The sequence below is a fragment of the Staurois parvus genome, unplaced genomic scaffold (genome assembly GCF_062004578.1).
Source record: "Staurois parvus isolate SC_StPar_1 unplaced genomic scaffold, SC_StPar_1.0 ptg000818l, whole genome shotgun sequence".
NCBI classification, from domain to species: domain Eukaryota; kingdom Metazoa; phylum Chordata; class Amphibia; order Anura; family Ranidae; genus Staurois; species Staurois parvus.
In genome coordinates, this window is record NW_028318614.1 from 5976514 (window position 1) to 5998762 (window position 22249).

At 42.9% G+C, this 22249-nt stretch overlaps 1 protein-coding gene across 1 annotated transcript in view; it reads left to right on the forward strand.

The window, feature by feature from the left end:
* Positions 1 to 22249, forward strand: part of SYT12 (synaptotagmin 12) — a 147502-nt gene that overhangs the window by 84859 nt on the left and 40394 nt on the right. Inside the window, exon 4 of the mRNA XM_089654974.1 lies at positions 7631 to 7996. Coding sequence (XP_089511100.1) covers positions 7631 to 7996 — 366 coding nt within the window. The remainder of the gene's footprint in view (positions 1 to 7630; positions 7997 to 22249) is intronic.

Sequence of the window (22249 nt, forward strand, 5' to 3'; positions counted from 1 at the left end):
AGCACTGTGTGAAAAATATTGATTCCTGATAACTGTATGGGACTAATATACTGTACATGATGTGTTCAGTATATTCAATTCCAGTGGAGTAAACTGTACAGCTTAAAGCAGTAATAAATCCCAAATCAAATATTTTATATATTGCAGCTTACCCATCATTAGATGTGGTGGCTACATTGCTTTTCTTTTCTTAATTGTTTTTGTTTTCACTTGGTAATCTGGCCAGTAACTCCCTTCTGTATTAGAGTGCCCCCACTCTGGATGGATGAGCACAGGGGGCACAGCAGGGTATTATCAAATTTAAATACAGAAACAATGTAAGCCAAACTCCATCTCACACTTTATAATCAGTTACAGCAACATTTTTTTTCTTTTGGGAGAAAGGTTTCACAGAAATGAAAGCTGATTGTAAGTACCCCTGGCAGTGGTAAATGGTTTGTCTTATCACTGTAAACTAATACATCTGGAAAACAGCTTGTTCTTTAAAAAAAACAGACCTGCTGGCTGGATCACTAAATGAAACTGCAAGAAATTAAGCCTAAAAAAAGGTAACTAATGCAGCTATCACAAATTGGTAAGCTACAATATAATAAATGTTTGATTTTGCATTTAATTCTGCTTTAACCACTTGCCAACTGCACTATAGCCAAATAACAGCTACAGCACGGTTGTCCAGTTCTGGGAGGGTGCCATATGACGTCCTCCCAGAACGCACCCTCCCACACGCCCCCGGGGGCGCACACCCGGCGATCTCTGTGATTGCTATGTCCTACGGACACAGCTGATCACGCGATGTGGTAAAAGGTCAATCACAGCGGCCTTTTACCATGTGATCAGCTGTGCCCAATGACGCAACAGATCACTGGTAAATGCAGTTGCCGATTGTCAGCTGCACTTTCCTCATGCTGTCACAGCGTGAGGAAAGTACTGCCGATAACCAGCAATTATCAGTGGACGGATCGGCACTGATCATCAGGGCAATGATGATCAGTGCCACCCACCAGTGCTGCCCATCTATGCCAAGCTGTGCTGCACAAGTGCCCAGCAGTGCCACCCACCTGTGCCCATTAGTGCCCATCAGTGCCACCCACATGTGCCCATCAGTGCCTAGTAGTGCCACCCACCTGTGCCCAGCAGTGCCACCCACCAGTGCCCAGCAATTCCACCCATCAGTGCTGCCCAGCAGTGCCGCCAGTCAGTGCCCAGCAGTGCCGCCTATCAGTGCCCATCATTGTTGCATATCAGTGCCGCCTCATCAGTGCCAGCTCATCAGTGCCACCTATCAGTGCAGCCTATCAGTGCCGATCAGTGCAGCCTATCAGTGGCCAGCAGTACTGCCTATCCGTACCACCTCATCAGTGCCACCTATCAGTGCCCATCAGTGCTGCCTATCAGTGCAGCCTCATCAACGCACATCAGAGAACGAGAATAATTTCCTGTTTGCAAAATTTTATAATAGAAACAAAGAAAACCTTTTTTTTTTTTTTTTTAATTTTTGCTCTTTTTTTGTTTATAGAGAAAAATATAAAACACCCAGCAGCGATTAAATACCACCAAAAGAAAGCTCTATTTGTGTGAAAAAAATTGGTACAGTGTTGCATGACCGCGCAATTGTCATTCAAAGTGCAACAGCATTGAAAGCTGAAAATTGGCCTGGGCAGGAAGTGGGTATACATGCCCGGTAGGCAAGTGGTTAAAGTGACAGTGATGAGGGTATGAACAATCTACATTTGCCTCCTATTCGAATGGCTTAAATCTTCTTTATATATATTGTAACTACTTATGCACCACTGGTAGTGTTATGGGTAGTCCCAACTACTTCTGGAAAGAAGCTTGGTGCTGTGCCAGGATGAGGGATAGGACACTTCAACAGGATGGTGATGCAAAAAGGTCAGGACCTTCAACCTACACTGCTGAATTAGTTCACAGCTCATGACTAGTGGAGGTACACTTTGGCCTTGTTCTGGCACTGTCTACATGTAACTGAGGATTAAAATATAAATATAGGCACATCAAATTAAATAAGGAACTGATATACTAAATACTGTCATCACATGTATTAACCCATACAGTTACCAACATGCAATATTTTTCACTATAGCGGTCCTTTACAAAAATAAAATAAGAATAAATCCTCATGCGCTGCCACCCCCTAAATGATTACAAGCTGCTGCAAGCACCCAAATGTGTTCCCACAAGTCAATCAAATATATAAATTGCTGCTGCACGGCTCCCTTAAATATAATCCAAGTGAAATAATAAATACATCAAATTACAGAATACTTTTATAACACCATACCAATCATAATTGATAAGTGAAAACATTTAAATGTAAAAAGTAAACACCCAGCTGAGCGCCTCCTCAATAATACCATAAACTATATAGCATAAATGAACCAAAGTGTACAATATAAAAAATGAATAACTCAAGTAAACACCAGGCTGGGTACTACTCACAATAGTGACACTAAATAAACATAAATATAATACAGTGTATGTATATGAACATACATAAATAGCAAATATAAATTCTTGGTAAACACCCGGCCGAGCACCTAACCAAATGATCATATCATGTGACTAATATGAGTGCAAAAAAGTGAAGTCAAAATAGAGATATCAAAATAATACAGTCCCAAACAGTCTGTTATGTAAAAATCTTCAATCGTAAAATAAATCCACCAGTGACCTTCTGCTGTAAAGTAATCACCACTTGTGCTTCTCCACCTTCTAGCAGGCACACTCACCTTAATGTCCAACCTGCAGACTATATAGGCCACATGCGCTCTTATTAGATGAGTCTCCAGACAGATCTCTTGGATATCTCCACATAAATGGATTCCTTACAGTCTCCCTCCAGTTGGCCAATATTCAAAACAAAAGGAACAGAGGACTTCCCATAGTGTAATAAGTTCTTTAATTATTAAAAAGCAGATAAAAAACTACTCTCATGTTACAATCGGGCCCACAGAGCCATACAAGCATGTAAATCAATAAACCTACAGCTAGGTGTAGCAAGATGGCGGCTGCTGTCCGCAACTGGAAGTGACATCACCACACTTCCATGTTGCTTCACAAGTCTCGTGACTTCTTCAGGGATCCCTGAAGTTCAGCAGGAATTGGCCAAGATTCGATCCATCTATGGGCAGGCTGTTTGTAGTGAAGTCAATCCATCAACTTCATCCACTTCAGTACAACCAGCTTGTCAGATTTTTTTTTGCATATGATTACTGCCAGCAGCTATAGCTGTCAGCAGAAATCAATGTGTTCTTCTGGTAGGGAAGGTTCCCTGCCGGCATAACACAATAGCACTGGGGGAGGGATTCCTCCATCAACACTGAGTGTGTTGATAGGGAAATTGAGTGATCCCATAGGTTGCAGGAAAAAAAAATCTCATTTATGGCTTGCCTTGCTCTTACATATGCAAGGGAAATTGGTTACAAACATGTACATCATTGAACAACATGAACATGATACAACAACTTTCATACAACATATATGTCATATAACATTACACACAATACTCTTTGTAAAGGTTAAGTCTTTCTCTCCATCGTAGTAACATGACAATGGCCAACTGAGATGCTTTTTAATTTACATTTACTAGAAGTGCTGTGTGCATGCTCTACTGGCTCATTACAGTAATGGTCTTTTCTGGGTATGGGTCTATACTCATCTGTAATAGACACTTAATAGAATGTCAGTATTAGAACCTAGCCGCAGTACAGAGCTTTCCAGTGCATCATCTCTGCAACACTCCAGTCATACTGCAATTACTTCTATAGCACAGCAGCACTTTTATCTCCAAATTACTCTGCTATGTACTATAAATTGAAGATTAACAAGAACTAGGTAATTTCACTTGGCAGATATAGTGATATCATATTATTTTCTTCAGAATTCACTACAGGATTATTTTTCAGTTCTCAGTGTTGTGTGTGACTTAAAAAGCAATTAGATTTAAAGTATTCCTGTCACCAGTTGTTAGTTGCACACCCGAGACAGTTATTTATGTAGAACAGCGATAGGCAACCAGTAGATGGACTTTTAGTTCAATAGCATATAGTGATCTACTGGTTCCATACTACTGCACTAGAATAGGTATTACTGTTTAGAAATAGGTATTAATACTCTAGTAACAGGTATTGATGTTCTAGAAATAGGTATCTCATGAAGATAGGGCAGACGTACTGAATATAAAACAAGAGGAGCATTGGTGGGCTTGATTGTTGAGTGATTTCAGTGAGTTCAGTTTTTGCAATTATACAGGAGATGGTCTTCGATACCACCATTTAGTTATTTTTCATTCACTCAACAATCAACATTCCTAACAGAAATAATATCTTCACAAAGTACCATTATTTCTGACTGTAATACTATATTTTAGCAGTATGTGGTGCTTCAAACAAAATTTAGGTCTATGATCTCAGATTCCAGAATAAATAGGAACAGACAAACAGAACACTATCTGTGACTACATGGAGAGGTTTGAGGAAAGTATATTACCCTTAAAAATAACCATTCCATTCTATAAAATGATTACACAATACCTACCAATTACATTTTCCAGCTCCTTTTTCTAGAAGAGCTTAATCCCAAGGCACATTTCAATGCATGTGGTTGTCTTCTCCCAGCTCCTTTTGTTGGTCAATAAAACTGTCCATTATGTTTAACGACTAATAGAGGACAGGAGAAAAAAGAAATCATCTATTTTTTGGAGAAAGTTGGGGTTTGTATATCAAAGCTTCCTGAATGTAGGGGTTCCTGGGATGGTAAAGATCTTGAAAAGAGGTATGTGTGCTTCCTATATATTCAAGCTGTTAATTAATTTCTTTCAAGAAAGAAGAAAGGGTCACGGTAAACCAGTTTGTCCTTACTATTTCATAGTTATATAGTTACATAGTTACATAGTTAATCTGGTTGAAAAAAGACACCAGTCCATCCAGTTCAACCAAGAACAAAAAAACACACCACATACAAATAGAAAACTTCCATATACACTAGCCTATATCCACAGTTGATCCAGAGGAAGGCATAAAAACCCCAATAAAGCATGATCCAATTTGGTCCAGCAGGGGAAAACATTCCTTCCTTCATGAAAGAAATACAAGAAGCGAAGTGCTTTGGGCTACTTATAGCTATTTTTGGTTGGTCCGGGAAAGTTAAACAACATCACTATTTTCTTATATACTGTATCTCGGACACTTTGTTGGTGTCCCGTCATGTCTGACTTCCTGGGTTGTCAAACATGCTGCAGTCAATATAAGGTGTTCCCACTCGTACTGCTGAACTATTTACTTTACATTTTGTAAAGTACAACAGGAGAAGCAGAAACGGGCAGATATGCACAAATCTTTGGGCCCCCCTTTCAAAACTACTTTTGGGTCATAATCTTTAATTTGTAGTGTACCTTCAGAGACAGAACTATGGGAGTTGCTGCTGATGACTCATTTTTAAAATTGCAGGCTTTGGGACAGTGGGTAACATAAAAAATGCCCCAGTAATTGTTTTCTACCATGTACCAACAGTGCATGTTTGCTGACACTGGGTCCTCTGATCTGCGCTGCTTCCCCAATCATCTGGGTAGTAGAGGTGGGTACCAAGGGCTATGGAGTGATTGGCTCCTGCTGCTGCCAGTCTAATTGCTGGAAGAAGGAACAGGGGTGTGGTTTGCCAGGCAATGATGTGTGTGTCTCTGTTCAAGCATTTGATTACTAAATACACCCCAGTCTATTAACCCCATCATAATTAAACCCATAATATTGAATGCATAAGATCTAGATCCTCTTAGGGTGTTCCTGCCCAGGGCGGACAGGAACACCCAAAACTCCCAAGCAAACAGCAAATGCTATAGAAATTATGGCAAGGAGATCTTGCTGCAGATATAATCAAACACATCAGAAACCAGGGACAGACTCAGCCTATCATGCTACAGTCACAATTAAAATATCACTTTTAGGTGAAATTAACCTTTATAATACCAAATATAGCAGAATTAAAATTTAAAATGCTCAGTATAGATTTTAGCTAAGGACCAAAATATCCAAAGTTGGCTATACAAAGGACCAGAAGCTTCAAGGCAAGGTATACAAAGAGCTATTAATTACCAATGATGGGCAGCACAGTGGTTAAATGCTTGGCACTTCCACCTGGCAGCAATAGGGTCGTTGGCTCGAATCCCAACCACAGCACCACCTGTCTGGAAGTCAAGGTCCTACCTTTTCCCAGAGGTTATGTTACTCCATGTGCTGGCATCCATGTTGGATTTCTGCTGAGCATGGTGGGAATCCTTTATGCCTTCAGGTCTCTGAGGTCCATCCCCCAGAGGGGTGTGGCTGATGACATATAAGCCTGTGGTCCGCACATGCTCTTTGCACTTGTGTCTTGGTGTTGCTATTACTCTGTTCTGACTCTCCTGGAATCTGACTCGGCTTGTGACTCGACTATTCTTTGTGTTCTCCTTTGATCTGACCCTCTGTTGCTGAACCCGGCTTGTGACCTGTGATTCTCGTCTGCTGTCCTGTACCGTTTTGTCCCGTTGTCGACCCGGCCTGCCTGACTACTCTATTGTCTTTTCCACCAGCTACACGCCATTGGCGGCGGCCATTACTGCAACTGAGGTGGCTCGGGGGCCGCGACCTGGTTCCTGGCTGTGTCAAGTCCATCCCCACCATCAGGGGCCCTGGTGAAGGGCAGCCTGGGACTTAGACTCCGCGCCCTGAGGGACTTCGGTCTGTGGGTGGTGGTTGTCGTACATTGTTTAGGCCTGCCTGTCCGTTCCTCAGCTCCTGCCCTGACACTGGAGTTTTTATGTTCTCCCTGTGCCTGCGTGGGTTTCCTTGTACACTCTGGCCCTGGTATGTGTATGTATGATTGTGAGTTAGGGGCCTTAGATTGTACACTCTTTGAGGGTTAGGGACTGATGTGAATGTATAATATATATATACTGTATGTAAAGTGCTGTGTAAATTGACAGCTCTATATAAGTACCTGTACTAAATAAATAAGATCTCATGTTCTGACAGGCTTTACTGAGACCTACCAAGATTTTAAATTTTGCTACAGAGATCAAAAATTGATTGTTTGAAAGCTCTTTACTGCTGGTTAGGAATATGCAAACACTTTGGGATCCATAGTTTGGACACAGGTTCACCTTAATTCATAGACAATTATTAATGCATTTTTACATACAGCTAGTGAAATAGTTAAATTGGTCTTGATCTCTTGAAAGATAGTGGGGCTCTACAGCATCAGGGATCTATTGCTTTGCACAGTGATGTACTGTATATCACAATGTGAACTCTCTCGCAGAAGGTTAAAACACATAGATGAACATATTACTGTGCACCTACCCTTTGTTGTCCAATGATAGGTTGAGCTTCGTTCCTATTCAAACCCATTCCTATCTTTGACAAGACTAACATGCTTGGTGACAGGCTGTGCTGGTAGATGGCGGTGATGAGGGTGGGGAGCTGCCGGGAAGAATTACAAATCCTTTAGCAAATTACACATATGTATTTAAACTATGTATTTAACTTGTTTACTTGTAGTTCAGCATTAGTTTGCTATTGCATTGGTCTCATTTACTAACCTTCGTAACCATGAAATGGCTTTTTCTTTCTATTCCCAGAGGACCGTTCATGGGAATTCTTCAAACAATGTGGCAAATCTAAATGACACCTATGAGAGCATGAATGAGTTTGGTCCCATGGAACTGATCAACAGGGACATGGAGATGACACCATATGGGATGTTAAGGAAATCCGTCTCCACAGATTCTCTCAGCTCCATCTCTTCTATTGGAAATAACTTTGGCCAGGACTTTACAGTGGGACAGATAGAAGTGACTATGGATTATCATGTACATTCCAACACACTGCATGTCATGTTAATTCAAGGAAAAGACCTTATGGAGAGGAAAGAGGATGGAAACTTTGAGTCTTGTTTCGTTCACATTAGCCTGCTACCTGATGAACAAATTGTTGGAATTTCAAGGGTATGTAACCATGGAATTTGTACCTTACATTTGTTTTTGCAGTTGCACTTTGCACTTTGTATTGCTTTTGGTGTCAACATTACACAGTGGTCATTGATTTCCCTGACTTATCCTTAAATATGGCTGACTTTACCACTCGATTGTTATCTCAATTGCTAACACCTAACCTACCCTTTCAAATAAAGCCTTTTATCTTAACCTGCATCCCTACACCTAACCAGAGCCCTTAACCCAACCCTTAAATGTGACTCTAAATATCCTAATTCTCACACATAACCTCTAACATTTGCTCCTCAACCTGCACCCTAACCCTTAACCTATCATTTACCCCTTAAACTCTAACCTAACCTTTGCATCAACCCCCTAACCCTTGTACCAAGCCCAAACCTCTTTTTTATACCTAATGTCAAATTAATGCTACAGGAGCATATTTACTTTACTAAGGGCTTAAAGCATTGGCAATAAATCCTCAGTTCTGCATCAACACTTACCAGCACTAAAGCCTATATACTGAAAAATGCCTACTGAGATTTTAGATCTACTGTATAGAAGTGTTTCTTTAGCTAATATGAAATATTTATCTAAATAAGAAAAATATTACAATATTAGTTCATTTCTATGGTGCCACTTTAGAAGAAGAAGTTGTAGTTCAAATAGTATGTCCAAGCTGCCTGCCTACATTAGGAACCACAAAACGTTAGGGATACTTGGCCATTGGTGGTGCCTCCAGGAACTAATGAAGAAAAGGCCAGCACTTCAAAGCTAGTTTTACCTTTTTTATTTTACATAATATAAACAGATGTCCTGGGGACACAAAAGTGCTCTTTATCATGGTGGAAGAAGAATAGCCTTTTCTTCATTCATGAAGTTCTAGCGTAAACCCTCCAAAAACAAAATAAAGAGTGTCTGTACTTAGTGTATGAGTGTTGCTGCCTGCCTGAAGTGTGTACAAACTCTTTAATTCTTCTGGCAGGCAAGAACACCATCAGTTCATTATCTTATAGATATAACTTATTCATCTGAATAATATGTGAATCCTTCACAGCACACAAAGAGTTTACAATCTAATGTCCTTACTGCAGTCATACAGAAACACACAAACATAATATACAAAGTACAGGGACTAATTGCATTTGTGATTAGAGCAAGGGTCTCCAAACGTTCTAAACAAAGGGCCAGTTTTTTGTCCTTCAGACCTTAGGGGGGATGGATTGTGGCTAGCAGGATTGTAATATTTCCTGGCATCAGTGAGAGTAAACATTGCAACAATTGGGATTAGGGGTAGAAATAGTGCCCCATTGTTGGTACCAGTGGAAGAAATGGTGTCCCATTGTTGTCAGTGGGCAGAATAGTCTTGTATCAGTGAGAAGAAAAAACAGGCAAAGGGCCCCATCCAGCCCCTGGGCTGCAGTTTGGAGACCACTGGTTTAGAGAAATAAGGCCATATGATATATAATGAATACAGATGATTCCTATGGGGTGCCGCAGTTTGCTCATTACTATTAGGCTGATTACAAATAGCCAGATATCTCCTTGAGAAAAAAGGGCAGGCAGATGTCCTTGACTGACCGCCTGCTTTGATCCTCAACTTACATTGACAGCAGTTCAGCAATAGTAGTTGAAATATACTATATTGTCAAAAGTATTGGGACACCCCTCCAAATCACTGGATTCAGGTGTTCCAATCACCTTCAAGGCCACAGGTGTATAAAGTCAAGCACCTAGGCATGCAGACTGTTTTACAAACATTTGTGGTAGAATGGGTTGTTTTTAAGAGCTCAGTGATTTCAAGCGTGGGACCATGATAGGTTGCCATCTGTGCAATAAGTCCATTCATGAAATTTCCTTGCTACTAAATATTCCACGGTCAACTGTTAGTGGTATTATAACAAAGTGGAAGCAACTGGGAACAACAGCAACTTAGCCATGAAGTGGTAGGCCACGTAAAATGACCGAGCAGGGTCAGTGCATGCTGAAGTGCACAGTGCGTAGAAGTCACCAATTGCCTGCAGAGTCAATAGCTATAGACCTCCAAACTTTGTGTGGCCTTCAGATTAGCACAACACCCTCTACACCTCAGAATATGATATATATGATATGAATGAATATGATGATCACAAGCAACCCTTAAAACCTGGAGCATTGTTTGCTTTTATCAAGCCAGGCCTTAGCGGTATTGAATAAGCTGACATATATATGACATTCATATATGTGCACTGCACAGTAAAATAAATGGGCTAAATCTTCTGTGATGATGGAATCTTGAGGACATCCACACAGTTTACTGGTTTAACTCTATTACATTACCCCCCAGTGTTGATATGTGTACTCGTTACATCTCCCCTTTTAATGGCACCTCCCTTCAGGTTGGGAGACACTGCAGCAGAGGAAAAGTTAAAAGCTACTGAATCGTTCAGACAAGCAGACCGTCCTTGGAGGATACTGCTTGCCAGGCTTCCAGCCTCCCAGTGTGCTGCGTGGGTGTATGTGCTACACGTCTAATACGGGAGATACTCATTAAAAAATGACAGCAGAAAATGTAGTCCAGCTCCTTCTTTGTGCTGCAGGGTTGTTATTTCCTTCTTAAGAATATAGCGCTTTCGTTACAAGACGTATATCAGCACAAAGAACTACAAAGTAAAGCTGCACATGCCGTGTAAAAAAGAAAATCAATGACTTTTATGACCCCATAAAGTCATGCTATGCTCAAAAATCTTATTTAGATTTAAACCTGATAACTAAAATCTCATATACTATCTAACACATTGTAATTTCAAAAAGTCTTTTCAATCTTTTTACATTTGCAGCCTAAAGTAGAATTAAAGGCAAAATCCTTTTTTGCATTTTGGATAGAGTAAGAGAATTTATTTTGCCTTTGGAGTCCCATTGGGGAGACTTCCCTTTACTTCTTATCCCATAGCCAAAATATGAAGTGAGAGGAAATCAAAGTGAGGTAATACTATATCTGGTTGTTAACAAGGTCACCCAAACCAGTGTCCCCATTGGAATATCTCTCTTCGATTCCTATTCTGGTGACAACCCAAAATTCAGGATTTTCTTTCGCTTGCAGTGTCAGTGATAACAGTAAACACTACAAATAGAGAGGGTAAATCTTCCCAGCAGGGCACATACAGCAATAAAAACTGACAGCTGTCCTAATCCCTCTCCACTCCATTCAAAACTGAAAAAAAGGTTTGCTTTTAGTTATAGTTTAATAAAAAGAATAGCTTTTGATTCTAAAATGAACTTTATGACAAACGAAACATGGCAATTGCTCATGATACACAGTGCTTTAGGGAACTAAATATCATTCAGTTAGCGTTAGATCTACTTCAACCCCTATTTACACCTGAGCAATTTGTCATGTGTTTCCTGAAGCAACACAACGCTCAACATCAATATTCATATTTCATATTTCACCATTCACACCTGAGCACCATGCTGCTCCTTGTTGTGCAAAAATGCACACAAGTTTTTTTTCCAGTAGAATCATGTTTTTGGTCCCATCGACTTCAAATGGAGTATCTGTATCTGCACAACACAAGTATTTAGGAATGTTTTTTGGTTGTTTTTGTGCCTAACAACCAATCCCTTCCTCCTATCAACCTTAGGCTTGTGAGCAAAATGAAGGATTTAGGAGTGTCCAAAATGAAGGATTTAGGAGTGTCCATGCTGGATGAGGAGACTTTCTTCCACCTGCTGAGGGCCCACAAGAACATCTACACTGCCAGTGATGTCCATTACAAGTGTAGCACTACCCCCTTAGGAGTTGCTGCAGTTTTTGTGTCCCCCTATAGTCCTGCACAGCCTTGCAACACACATTTCTCTTGGACTTGCATTCTGGAGACAGTAAACAATCATTGAGCCTGGTTTTTAGGTTTTATTAGCGGTATTTGAACTTGGATGGAGTCAAGGGATGTATGGGATGCCCAAAGGAAACTGCAACTGAGGACAACTCCTTAGCAACAATGTACAAGTCTCTATACAGCAAAGATTTCTCTCCTAGTATACCACCCCAGACCTCATATGAATCCTCTTCTCATCCATCTGCTTGAGGGAATCCCTGGGCAAAGGGGACTCAGAATCTGTCCCTTTAAATCAAACAGTCCCAGATTGGGACTAGTCAGGTTTCCCACCCGAATGCCCTTTCCCCCTATCCAGTCCAGGGGCTGTGGGACTACTCACTTTCTCTCCTACGAGCTTGGTGGTTGCCTTCAGGCCTTGCGCTGGGCTGGCACCTTCCCTGCTGCACGGGTGATCCTCTCTCAGGGGACTACTGAGGTTGAGAGATCCTCCTTTTAACTTCAGCCTGGAAGTAGGCCCCTTCCCACTTGGCTCCCTCACAGGCTCCTGCATCCAGGCCTCTCACTTCATCTTCCACCTAAACTCTCCTTCCACTGGGCAGGCTCAGTCAATCTTAAGGGCTGTCCTGACCCCTATGCCAAGCCTCCTGCCTGGGGATTGGTCAGGATCCTTTAAGTATGCAGATCAGCCTTTCCTCACCCCCACCCACTGCGTTCTAGAAACTTCTCAAGTCTCTAGAGCAGGGGGAAGTAGCAGGGAACTGATCTGCAGAGCCCTCAACCTTGACCTAAGATGACCTGGCTGACTAACACTCAGGCTGACTCATGCTCAGGCTGCTATTCTGTCTAACTATCTCCCCCTGGCTATCTAGAGGGTTGTTACACAAGAACTGTAGCATGTGAAAGAGGGCCTGGAAAGAAATTGGCTCAAGAACTCCAATAGCACAAGATGCCAAAACACCATACAAAAAACTAGAAAGCAGATACATCATTACATACTACTTTCCATCGGCGAAAACAATAACACATGAAGCTTGAAAACACATGTAAGATGCTTGTGCACAAAAAAAAGCTCAAAATCACTTGAAAATACTAATATTTAAGTGTGATTGTGGGCATAAACAATAGATATGGATAGTAGTCTACTTTAACTATATCCATAACTAGTGCAAGGGTATACCTAGTGAATGGGCAGTGTAAAGCGGAACTTTATCCATAACAACTTGATAAAAAATAATGTTCTTTAGCAAGGAACATACATACATTCCACATTATTAATTATGTTACCAAAATTAGTGTGTGCTGTAAATTGCCTCCCGCATTATACTGTTTCATCTTGCTGGAGGCTGCCATTTTGCTGAAGCCCAGAGCCCCTGAGCAGAAGTAAATCATAGCAGAACTAAACCCATCGATTTAACAATTTAAAAAAATTTGTATTACTGGAATGCCAGGATTTCCTCAGCCCAACTGTCAAACCATGAAATGGCTGGTGTCATAACTGATCACATGTGCAGCACCATGGCAGTTGCAGATCAAATGGAAGCAGCTTCATTGGCTGTAAATGATAAGAGGGTTTAATTCCACTTTAAGGCTTGTCAACAGATCAGCCTCTACAAAATCGTCAGTGCCTAAAAATGGAGAGCAACTGAGCATGTGTAGAGCAAGGTGAGGCAGTGTATTACTGGATTTTAAACAGTATAGACACTTATTTTTAATATTTTACATAGCTATAACTTCAAAAGGGGCCATCCTGAACTGATCTAGCAGGACTTCATTTACTGACTAAAGTTCCACTTTAAGCAGGTTCCCACATTACATAGTTTTGACCCTTTATGACTGCCAATCAGGTCATATAGGGGTTAAGGTTAAGCTAAATGGTGAACTGTAGAACTTGGATGCCCAAATAATACCTGCAGCTCTAGAGATTGCTGTGATCAGTCACACAAACCTCCTCCATTGATTTGTACCACTAACGATGACAAATGAAGATGCCTCCATTCCCAGTCCTAAGACGAGTGCAGCCTCCCCTGATCATCGACGATGACATTACAAGGCAGTGGCGAAGAGGTTTGCAAGATTGATTGCCTGTGTAGCTTAGAGTTAAATGTGTTGTGTGACTGTCAGTAATTCGAGAGCGATCGGACGTCATGAAGATGCAATGCATGTACAGTGAGCATGTAAACCAGTCATTCGGATGCCTGATCATCATAATTCAAAAAGGACCATGTATGGTACAGTTATGACATAGTTTCACTGCATGAGCATTGCATTTTTTTTTCTAGAACAATTGAAGCATTGCATCTTTACGTTGTCTGAGTTGATGACAAACTCAGTGGCAGGCCTCTTGATATATGGATATCAGAAATCTGTCCTCTGATATAAATTCATTTTACTGAAAATGACTTGGGTTAAAATAGCAACAGTGCAAAATCTCTTATGTAGTACTACCCCCCTTAGGGATTGCTGATGAATTGGGTCCCCCTATAGTCCTGGACAGCAAGGCAATCCACATTCTCGACACAAGCTTGCATCCGGAATCAGTAAATTAGTCCTTGAGCTTTTGTTTTGTATTTTATTGAGGAGATTTAACTGGGATAGAGTAAGGGGGCATAGGATGTCCAAGGGAACTGATAACTGAGGACAACTTCCTGGAATTATTCACAAACTTCTCTTCTGTAACACAGTCTCCGTTGGAGTACCAGCAAGCATCTCCTTGTGGTACCACCCCGGACCCTAGATGAAATCCTCTTCACCCAGCAATTTGTAGACTGTTCCTGAGCAGGGGATCTGTCTCCTGTCCCTTTGAATGAGATGAACAGTCACTAGTAGGGGACTAATTTGGTTTCCCACCAGAGAGCTACTTCCCCTATCCGCCCAGAGGGTGCAGGTGTACTCACTCTACTGCTGCTACCAGTCCTATCAACTGGGCTGCTCCATCCCTGCCAAACAGGTGGTCCTCGCTCAGGGGGTCAATGAGCTCCAGGTTTTCCTCCTCTCCAACTCCAGGCTCGCAGCTAGGCCTCATCCCACTAGGTCTCCTGGCAGCCTTCTTCATCAGCCTTACATCTTCCTCTCTCCTTCTCCATACTCCAACTCTTCTGCTCTCCCCTACTGAGTAGGCCCCTACACTTTTAAGAGAGTCTCAGCTCCTTGCCAAGCATTCTGTTGAGGATTGGCTGAGGTCCCTCCAGAGTGCAGTCAGCCACTCCTCAGATCCACCCACTGTCTCCAAAGCCCTTCTCCAAAAGCCTCAGAGCAGGGGGAAATTCCAGAGGGGCTAGCCTGCAGAGTCTCTTATCCCTGCACACAGTTTGACCTCTCTGACTATCTCACTTGAGCTGCTAACCAGCTCCTGACTAACCACTGGGATCTAGCTCCCCCTAGCTGAACTAGGATGGTGTTACACTTATTTCCTCTCCTAACCATCTACTAATCCACAAGATTTTATAATAATGCTATAAGCTCTCAGGGACAGGTGCTCTGTAGAGTGGAAATTAATTTTAAAGTGGAAGAAAAGTCTAATTATATTTATCATTAACCCCCCCCCCTCCACACCTCATCCTACCTATCCTGCCTAACCTGTATAAAAAAATATATGTATTCTTACCTGTTTTTTTATCTGCTTCAGTCTGGTCACATGATCCTGCAGCTTCAGCTCTCGTGACAGAGAGCAGTTGCTCCAGCGAAGAGGACATAGCACCAACAATGGCTGGGCCATGGGAGTCTATGGGTGTTTTCATGGCTTCTGGAATTCAGAGCCGTTGTTTGCTCCCTAACACAGAACTGCAATATCACGTGATCGGATTGGAGCAGATTAAAAATAGGAAAGTACACACATCTTTTTTTATACAAGTTAGGCAGGATAGGTAGAATTAAAATGAACTGAGAACAAGAATGTCTCATGATTTACAATCTCCAGTAAATCTGCCAAGTATGGAAAACGGTGATCTTCCTGCACTTGGGGAATGGGTCTGGGAAGAGTTAGTAGACTGCAGTCAAAACTTGGCCTTCTTGGAGTGCACCTGCCTTGCTACCCTCACAAGACTGGGGAGGTCTATGAGCACTGCAATCACAATAAACAAACAGATGGCGCACTGGCCTAGTGCATTGTCCTTTAAAATATTTAATGTATAAAATGTAAGTATTATACCTACAAAATCTTAAAAAGTACAAATTCATCTCATAGGTACAGCACAAATGGTCCGCAAGGATGTAAGACAATGATGGAACAACCAAAGTCTAACGCGTTTCGAGGACTTATCCTCTTCCTCAGAGCCTTATTGTGATTGAATTATTTTATACAGACTGATTGGATAGTTTAGGTAGGTTCTCATAGTTAAAATGAAAGTTTGATATAATTCTGTTATTTACATGATGTGAAGTCAGTAAGATATTGGAATTGGCAGCCCTTCCTGACTTGACCAGTACTCGCAAGGCAAAGCATTACAAGAATAGCTGAAGTGAACATTTTCAGAGTGTTTTCATTGTTCAGAGGAGGTCTTCTCTAAAGGTACTCTAGGGGTCAGGTCCATAAACAAATGCAAATAGCACTCTCTGGCAAGAGGTAGTATACCCACATTTCTGGTGGCCAATGTTTCGTATCTTTCCCCTGTTCAAGTACTTCAACCTCCTTAAGTCTCTTCAGAGGTCAACACTTTTGAGGGTGTCAGATGCTGGTACACTCCATATGCCATGGTTTTACACTCCAAACCTTGACTGAGTCCCGTAGAAATGTAGAGGTTGTAGAAAGAAAGCACAGATCGTGGCGGGGGACAGATAGGAGTCACAAGTTGCTGGAGGAGATAGCTGTGGGGGATGGAGTGGTGGGAAGAGTGGAGGAGGTCGGCAAGTTAGCAGGGGGTGGGGTAGGCTTCCCTGAAGAGATGGGTTTTCAGGGTGCGCCTAAAGGAGAGGAGAGTAGGCGATAATCTGATGGGTTGGGGCAGGGAGTTCCAGAGGATGGGTGACACCCTGGAGAAGTCCTTGAGGCGGGCATGGGAGGAGGAGACCAGGGAACTAGAGAAGGAGGTCTTGTGAGGAGCGGAGTGTGCGTGCTGGGCGGTACTTGGATATTAGGTCAGTGATGTAGTTCGGGGCAGTGTGGTGGACGGCTTTGTACGTCAGCGTTAGGATTTTGAATTTGATCCGTTGTGCAATCGGAAGCCAGTGGAGGGATTGACAGAGGGGGGTGGCGGAAACGGAGTGGTTGGAAAGGTGAATGAGTCTGGCAGCCGTATTCAGGATCGACTGAAGCGGAGATAGCCAGCGGCGAGGCAGGCCAGTGAGGAGGGAGTTGCAGTAGTCGAGTTGTGATATGATGAGGGAGTGGATGAGCTGTTTAGTGGTTTCTGGAGTTAGGAACGTGCGTATTTTGGCGATGTTGCGGAGGTGGATTCTGCACGAGTTTGTTAATGATTGGACTTGGGGCTGGAAGGATAGGTTGGAGTCCAGAATAACACCAAGCTTCGAGAAATCACAGACATGAGATAACAATTGCTTGATCTTCCCATTCTATGGTTTGGGCAATGATCTCTTGTCTGTAGGTGGCTACTGGGTCTGGTGTCTGGATACTGACTGACTGAATTTCTCTCTATTGAAACTACATATTAGTTCAGCTGAGCCAAACATATACATTCTCTATAATAGAGATAGCGTGATATACAGCTTCAATCCGGTGGTGGTGCTCCCAGTGGTAAGGTAAGAATTACGCACTCACCAGAAGCGTAATTAAATTACGCAGTATGTACATCAACAGGGATCCCTTTCACAGGTATTGGTCCAGACTGGAACTCAGGATAGGTTCTCCTTCAAGATGGTGTGGATGTGAGCCCTCAAAGGATGTAGGTAGATTCAGCTGGCCAGAGGTCCCCTTTAAGGGATAGATGGGTATGGATGCCTGCTTACAGGTACTTCCCTCTCTGGGTCTGGTGGGCTGGTGACTGGATCGCAGCAGGGCTCTATAAATGATATAGCTCCTCAAGGGAGAACAAGGAGAATGCCCATAGTGTAGTAATATATGTCAACATTTATTCAATAAAAGATGAATTCCAGTAAAAGCAAGTAAAATGATAACATCAGCGTCAGGTATGCAAAGAGTGACTGGCCCTCCGCCTCTGAAGAAGTGTGTGCGCATGAAATGCGTTAAGGGGAGCCTAGGACGTCGTGACATCACGCCGCCGGTGCCACGTGGAGGCCCGGCGGCCATCTTAGATCCTGGAGAGTCAGTCACTCTTTGCATACCTGATGCTGATGTTATCGTTTTACTTGCTTTTACTGGAATTTATCTTTTATTGCATGAATGTTGACATATATTACTACACTATGGGCATTCTCCTTGGTCTCCCTTGAGGAGCTATATCATTTATAGAGCCCTGCTGCGATCCAGTCATCAGCCCACCAAACCCAGAGAGGGAAGTACCTGTAAGCAGGCATCCATACCTGTCTATCCCTTAAAGGGGACCTCTGGCCAGCTGGATCTACCTACATCCTTTGAGGGCTCACATCCACACCATCTTGAAGGAGAACCTATCCTGAGTTCCATTCCGGACCAATGCCTGTGAAAGGGATCTCTGTTGATGTACATACCAGAAGCGTAATAAAATTACGCAGTGAGTGTGTAATGCTTACCTTATCACTGGGAGCACCACCACCACCGGATTGAAGCTGTATATCTTGGTATCTCTATTATAGAGACTGTCACTGATTTATGTTCTTATTATTGGGGACATTTTCCACATATATTTTATTCAATGTGTTGATTAGCGCTGCACATATTTTATACATTTATGACAAGGTTTTGTTTGGTTTCCTTGAGTGTTCAGCTGCATACTTATAAGAGCGCTCACTTTTATTATTATTCTAAACATATACATTAGTAAACGTCAGGATAAGCAAATATTTTCTACATACAAGAGGCATGTGTATTCTCAGGGCATTTTTTCTGACACAATAGGTCATAATTTTCCCTGTCCCCTACCCACCTCTGAGCACCATCCTTTGTTTCCACCCCCTACCCACCACCCAGTACCATACCTTTAAAAGAATACAGAACCAATTTGTGCTGTGAAGCAATTTGTATGGAATTTGTTAATGATAACAAGAAAAGTAGTAAAATGGATCCCCTACAGCCAGCAAAAATACACCCTCACAACAATAGATCACTCCCAGCAAAAATAGACCCACCGCAACAGAATACCCCCTCCAGAAACAATAGACCTGCAGCACTACCCCCTTAGGAGTTGCTGAAGTTTTGGGTCCCCCTATAGTCTTGCAAAATAAGGCAACACGCATTTTCTTCAGACCTTGCAGTAAACAGTCATTGAGCTGTGTTTTTTGGATTTTATTAGGGTTAATAACTTGGATAGGGTTGAGGGATGCATGGGTTGCCCAAGGGAGCTGGGAACTGAGCACAAACTTCTTAGCAACTATGTACAAGTCTTTTAGACTGCAAATTCTTCTGGGAGAGCTTTCCGGCCTCTCCTGGTGTACCTTACCGGACCCTAGATGAAATCTCTTCACCCAGCTGCCTGAGGGAATCCCTGGGGAAGGGGATCCAGTTCCTGCCACTTCCAGATGAAACTGTCCTGGGTATAGAGCGAGTCAGGTTTCCCACCCAAATGCTCCTTTCCCCTTAACTGGCCCAGGGAGTGTAGGATTACACACTCAGTCTTTTTTCCTGTGAGCTGGTGGGTTGGTAGCTGCCTTGAGGTCTCCTGCTGGGCTGGCTCTTTTCCTGCTCCACAGGTGGTACTCACTCTGGGGGCTGATGAGGTCTGAAAAATCCTCCTTTCAAGCGTCCTGCCTGTAGGTAGGCCCTTTCCCAATGGGCCCCCTCCCAGGCTCCTACAGCTCCTCACTCTCCATCTTCCACCCGAACGCTTCCTCTAAGCAGGCTCAACCACTCTTAAGGGCAGCCCTAACCCCATGCCAAGCCTCCTGCTTGGGGATTGGTCAGGATCCCTTAAAAGTGCAGGCCAGCTCCTCCTCAACCCCCCCCCCCCCCCCACACACACACACACACACACACTGAGTTCTAGAGACTTCTCCAAGTCTCTAGATCAGGGAGAGGTATCGGGAGGTATCAGAGAACTGATCTGCAGAGCCTCTCAGCCCGGACCCACATTTGATCTTCTAACTATCGCCCAGGCTGCTACTCAGCCATCTAACTATAAAATAATTAACTATCTCCCCCTGGCTAACTAGGAGGGTGCTACAGACCCCTGTCAGCAGCTATAGGTCTCCCATCAAATAGCATCAATAGACCCTCCCTCAACAGCTGATTCCTCCCTGCAACAATTGACCTCCCCAGCAACAATCAATCCTCTCCAGTGACAGAAGATGCCCCAACAGCCAGCATCAATAGACCCTCCACCACACCCCAACATCCCTTGCCATTACATACATTCAGTGCTGGTGCCAGAACTGCGTTCCCACTGGAAAACAAAACCTGTGTATTCTTACTTGAATCTTGGTGTTTCTTTCAGATCCGTGCAGTAATTTAGTGTGATACTTTGCCTCTGCGCAGGAGCTTCCTGTAATAAAGACCAGTCACTGCTGCTCTCTCTCCTTGTTCACGGTGACAGGTCTTGTCTCCACCCCCTCCTGTAGTATTCGGCAGGCAGCCTGTAGTAGGTGGAGCCTGCTGGGGCCCTCCCACAGCTCTGCTGCCTGAACAGGCTATATACAGCACAGTGATACTTTTACAAGGTAGTATCTAGGTTTACAGTTGTTTGGTGCACACAAAGTGGACTTATATCCTCCGTGGTTATTGAGGAATAGATTTAAATAAGGGCTTTTTTTGCCTGTAGTTCAGCTTTAATCAGATGCTGTGCAGGGCTATGATTGGGTCTTACTCTGGGGCTTTTGAATCATTGCCTATAAACTGCTTTAGAATGAACCAGGGAACACAATGTTGTCCATTTAGCTTGAGATTCAGAGATGTTAAAGCCCCACTCCAGGATCAGTCTCGCCAAACCTGTAAAAATAAATCCTGAAAAGCCCTTTTGATCTTAAGCGGAGGTCATGTGACACTGCAGCCTTGGGTCTTCTCTTCTCTTTACTTCCTGGAAGAGATCATTATTTGGGTGTTCACGCCAGTGCCTGCATGACGAGGGCACTTCCAGTGACAGGGTCCTCTCAGGATCCAGAAGATGGTGACCTAACCACAGGTGACCGGAAATCTCAGGGAGCACAGCAGTGCTGAATCAGTGGTCCCCCCACCAGGAATTGGTGGTGGTGAGGAACCTGGAAAGGGGAACTTAGGTGAGTATATCTGCAATCCTAAGGTAAGGAGAAGCAATGCTTAGTGCCATGTGTGTGAGGTAGGTGCAAGGGAGAGTTAGTGAAAATATAATTTTATCCTGGAGAGTGAGGTTTTAAAGCTCAACTCAAGGCAAAACATTATGTTTAGATGGAGCAGGGAATAGAGTTTCCGTCAGCGTTTTATTTATCTCTGTGTGTTCGGGGATTCTGTTAACTCCTTCTATGAGAAAGCACAAAAATACATTTTAGGTTCTAAAATTGTTTTTATTGCTGCCTGTGCCTTCTTGCCTGGTGACAACTGTGGACTTAATACAGTTGTGTCCAAAATTATTCAACCCCCACTGAAATTGAGTGTTTTGGCCAGTTTGACATTGCTTTTGATCATTCAGTCATCTTGCTTACATTTACATTAAAGAGGCACTTGTAGGTCAGACAAATATAACATAACAGTTATAATGAAATAACCACAAATGTCTTTTCTGTGCTCACAGCATTATCAGTTTTATTCAACCCCCAAGTGACATTCAATCTTAGTACTTAGTACAGCATCCTTTTACAGTTATAACAGCTTTTAAACGTGAAGCATAGCTTGACACAAGTGTCTTGCAGCGATCTACGGGTATCTTCGCCCATTCTTCATGGGCAAAGGCCTCCAGTTCAGTCACATTCTTAGGCTTGCGCACTGCAACTGCTTTCTTTAAGTCCCACCAGAGGTTCTCAATCGGATTTAAGTCTGGTGACTGCGATGGCCACTCCAAAATGTTCCAGCCTTTCCTCTGCAACCATGCTCTAGTGGACTTGGAGGTATGCTTGGGATCATTGTCCTGTTGAAAGGTCCAACGTCTCCCAAGCCTCAGGTGTGTGACGGACTGCATCACGTTTCCATCCAATATCTCCTGGTACTGAAGAGAATTCATGGTACCTTGCACACGCTGAAGCTTCCCTGTACCTGCAGAAGCAAAACAGCCCCAAAGCATGATTGACCCTCCACCATGCTTCACAGTAGGCAAGGTGTTCTTTTCATCATAGGCCTTGTTCTTCCTCCTCCAAACATAGCGTTGATCCATGGGCCCAAACAGTTCTAATTTTGTTTCATCAGTCCACAGAACACTATCCCACAACTTTTGTGGTTTGTCCACATGGCTTTTGGCATACTGCAGTCGACTCTTCTTATTCTTTGGAGACAGCA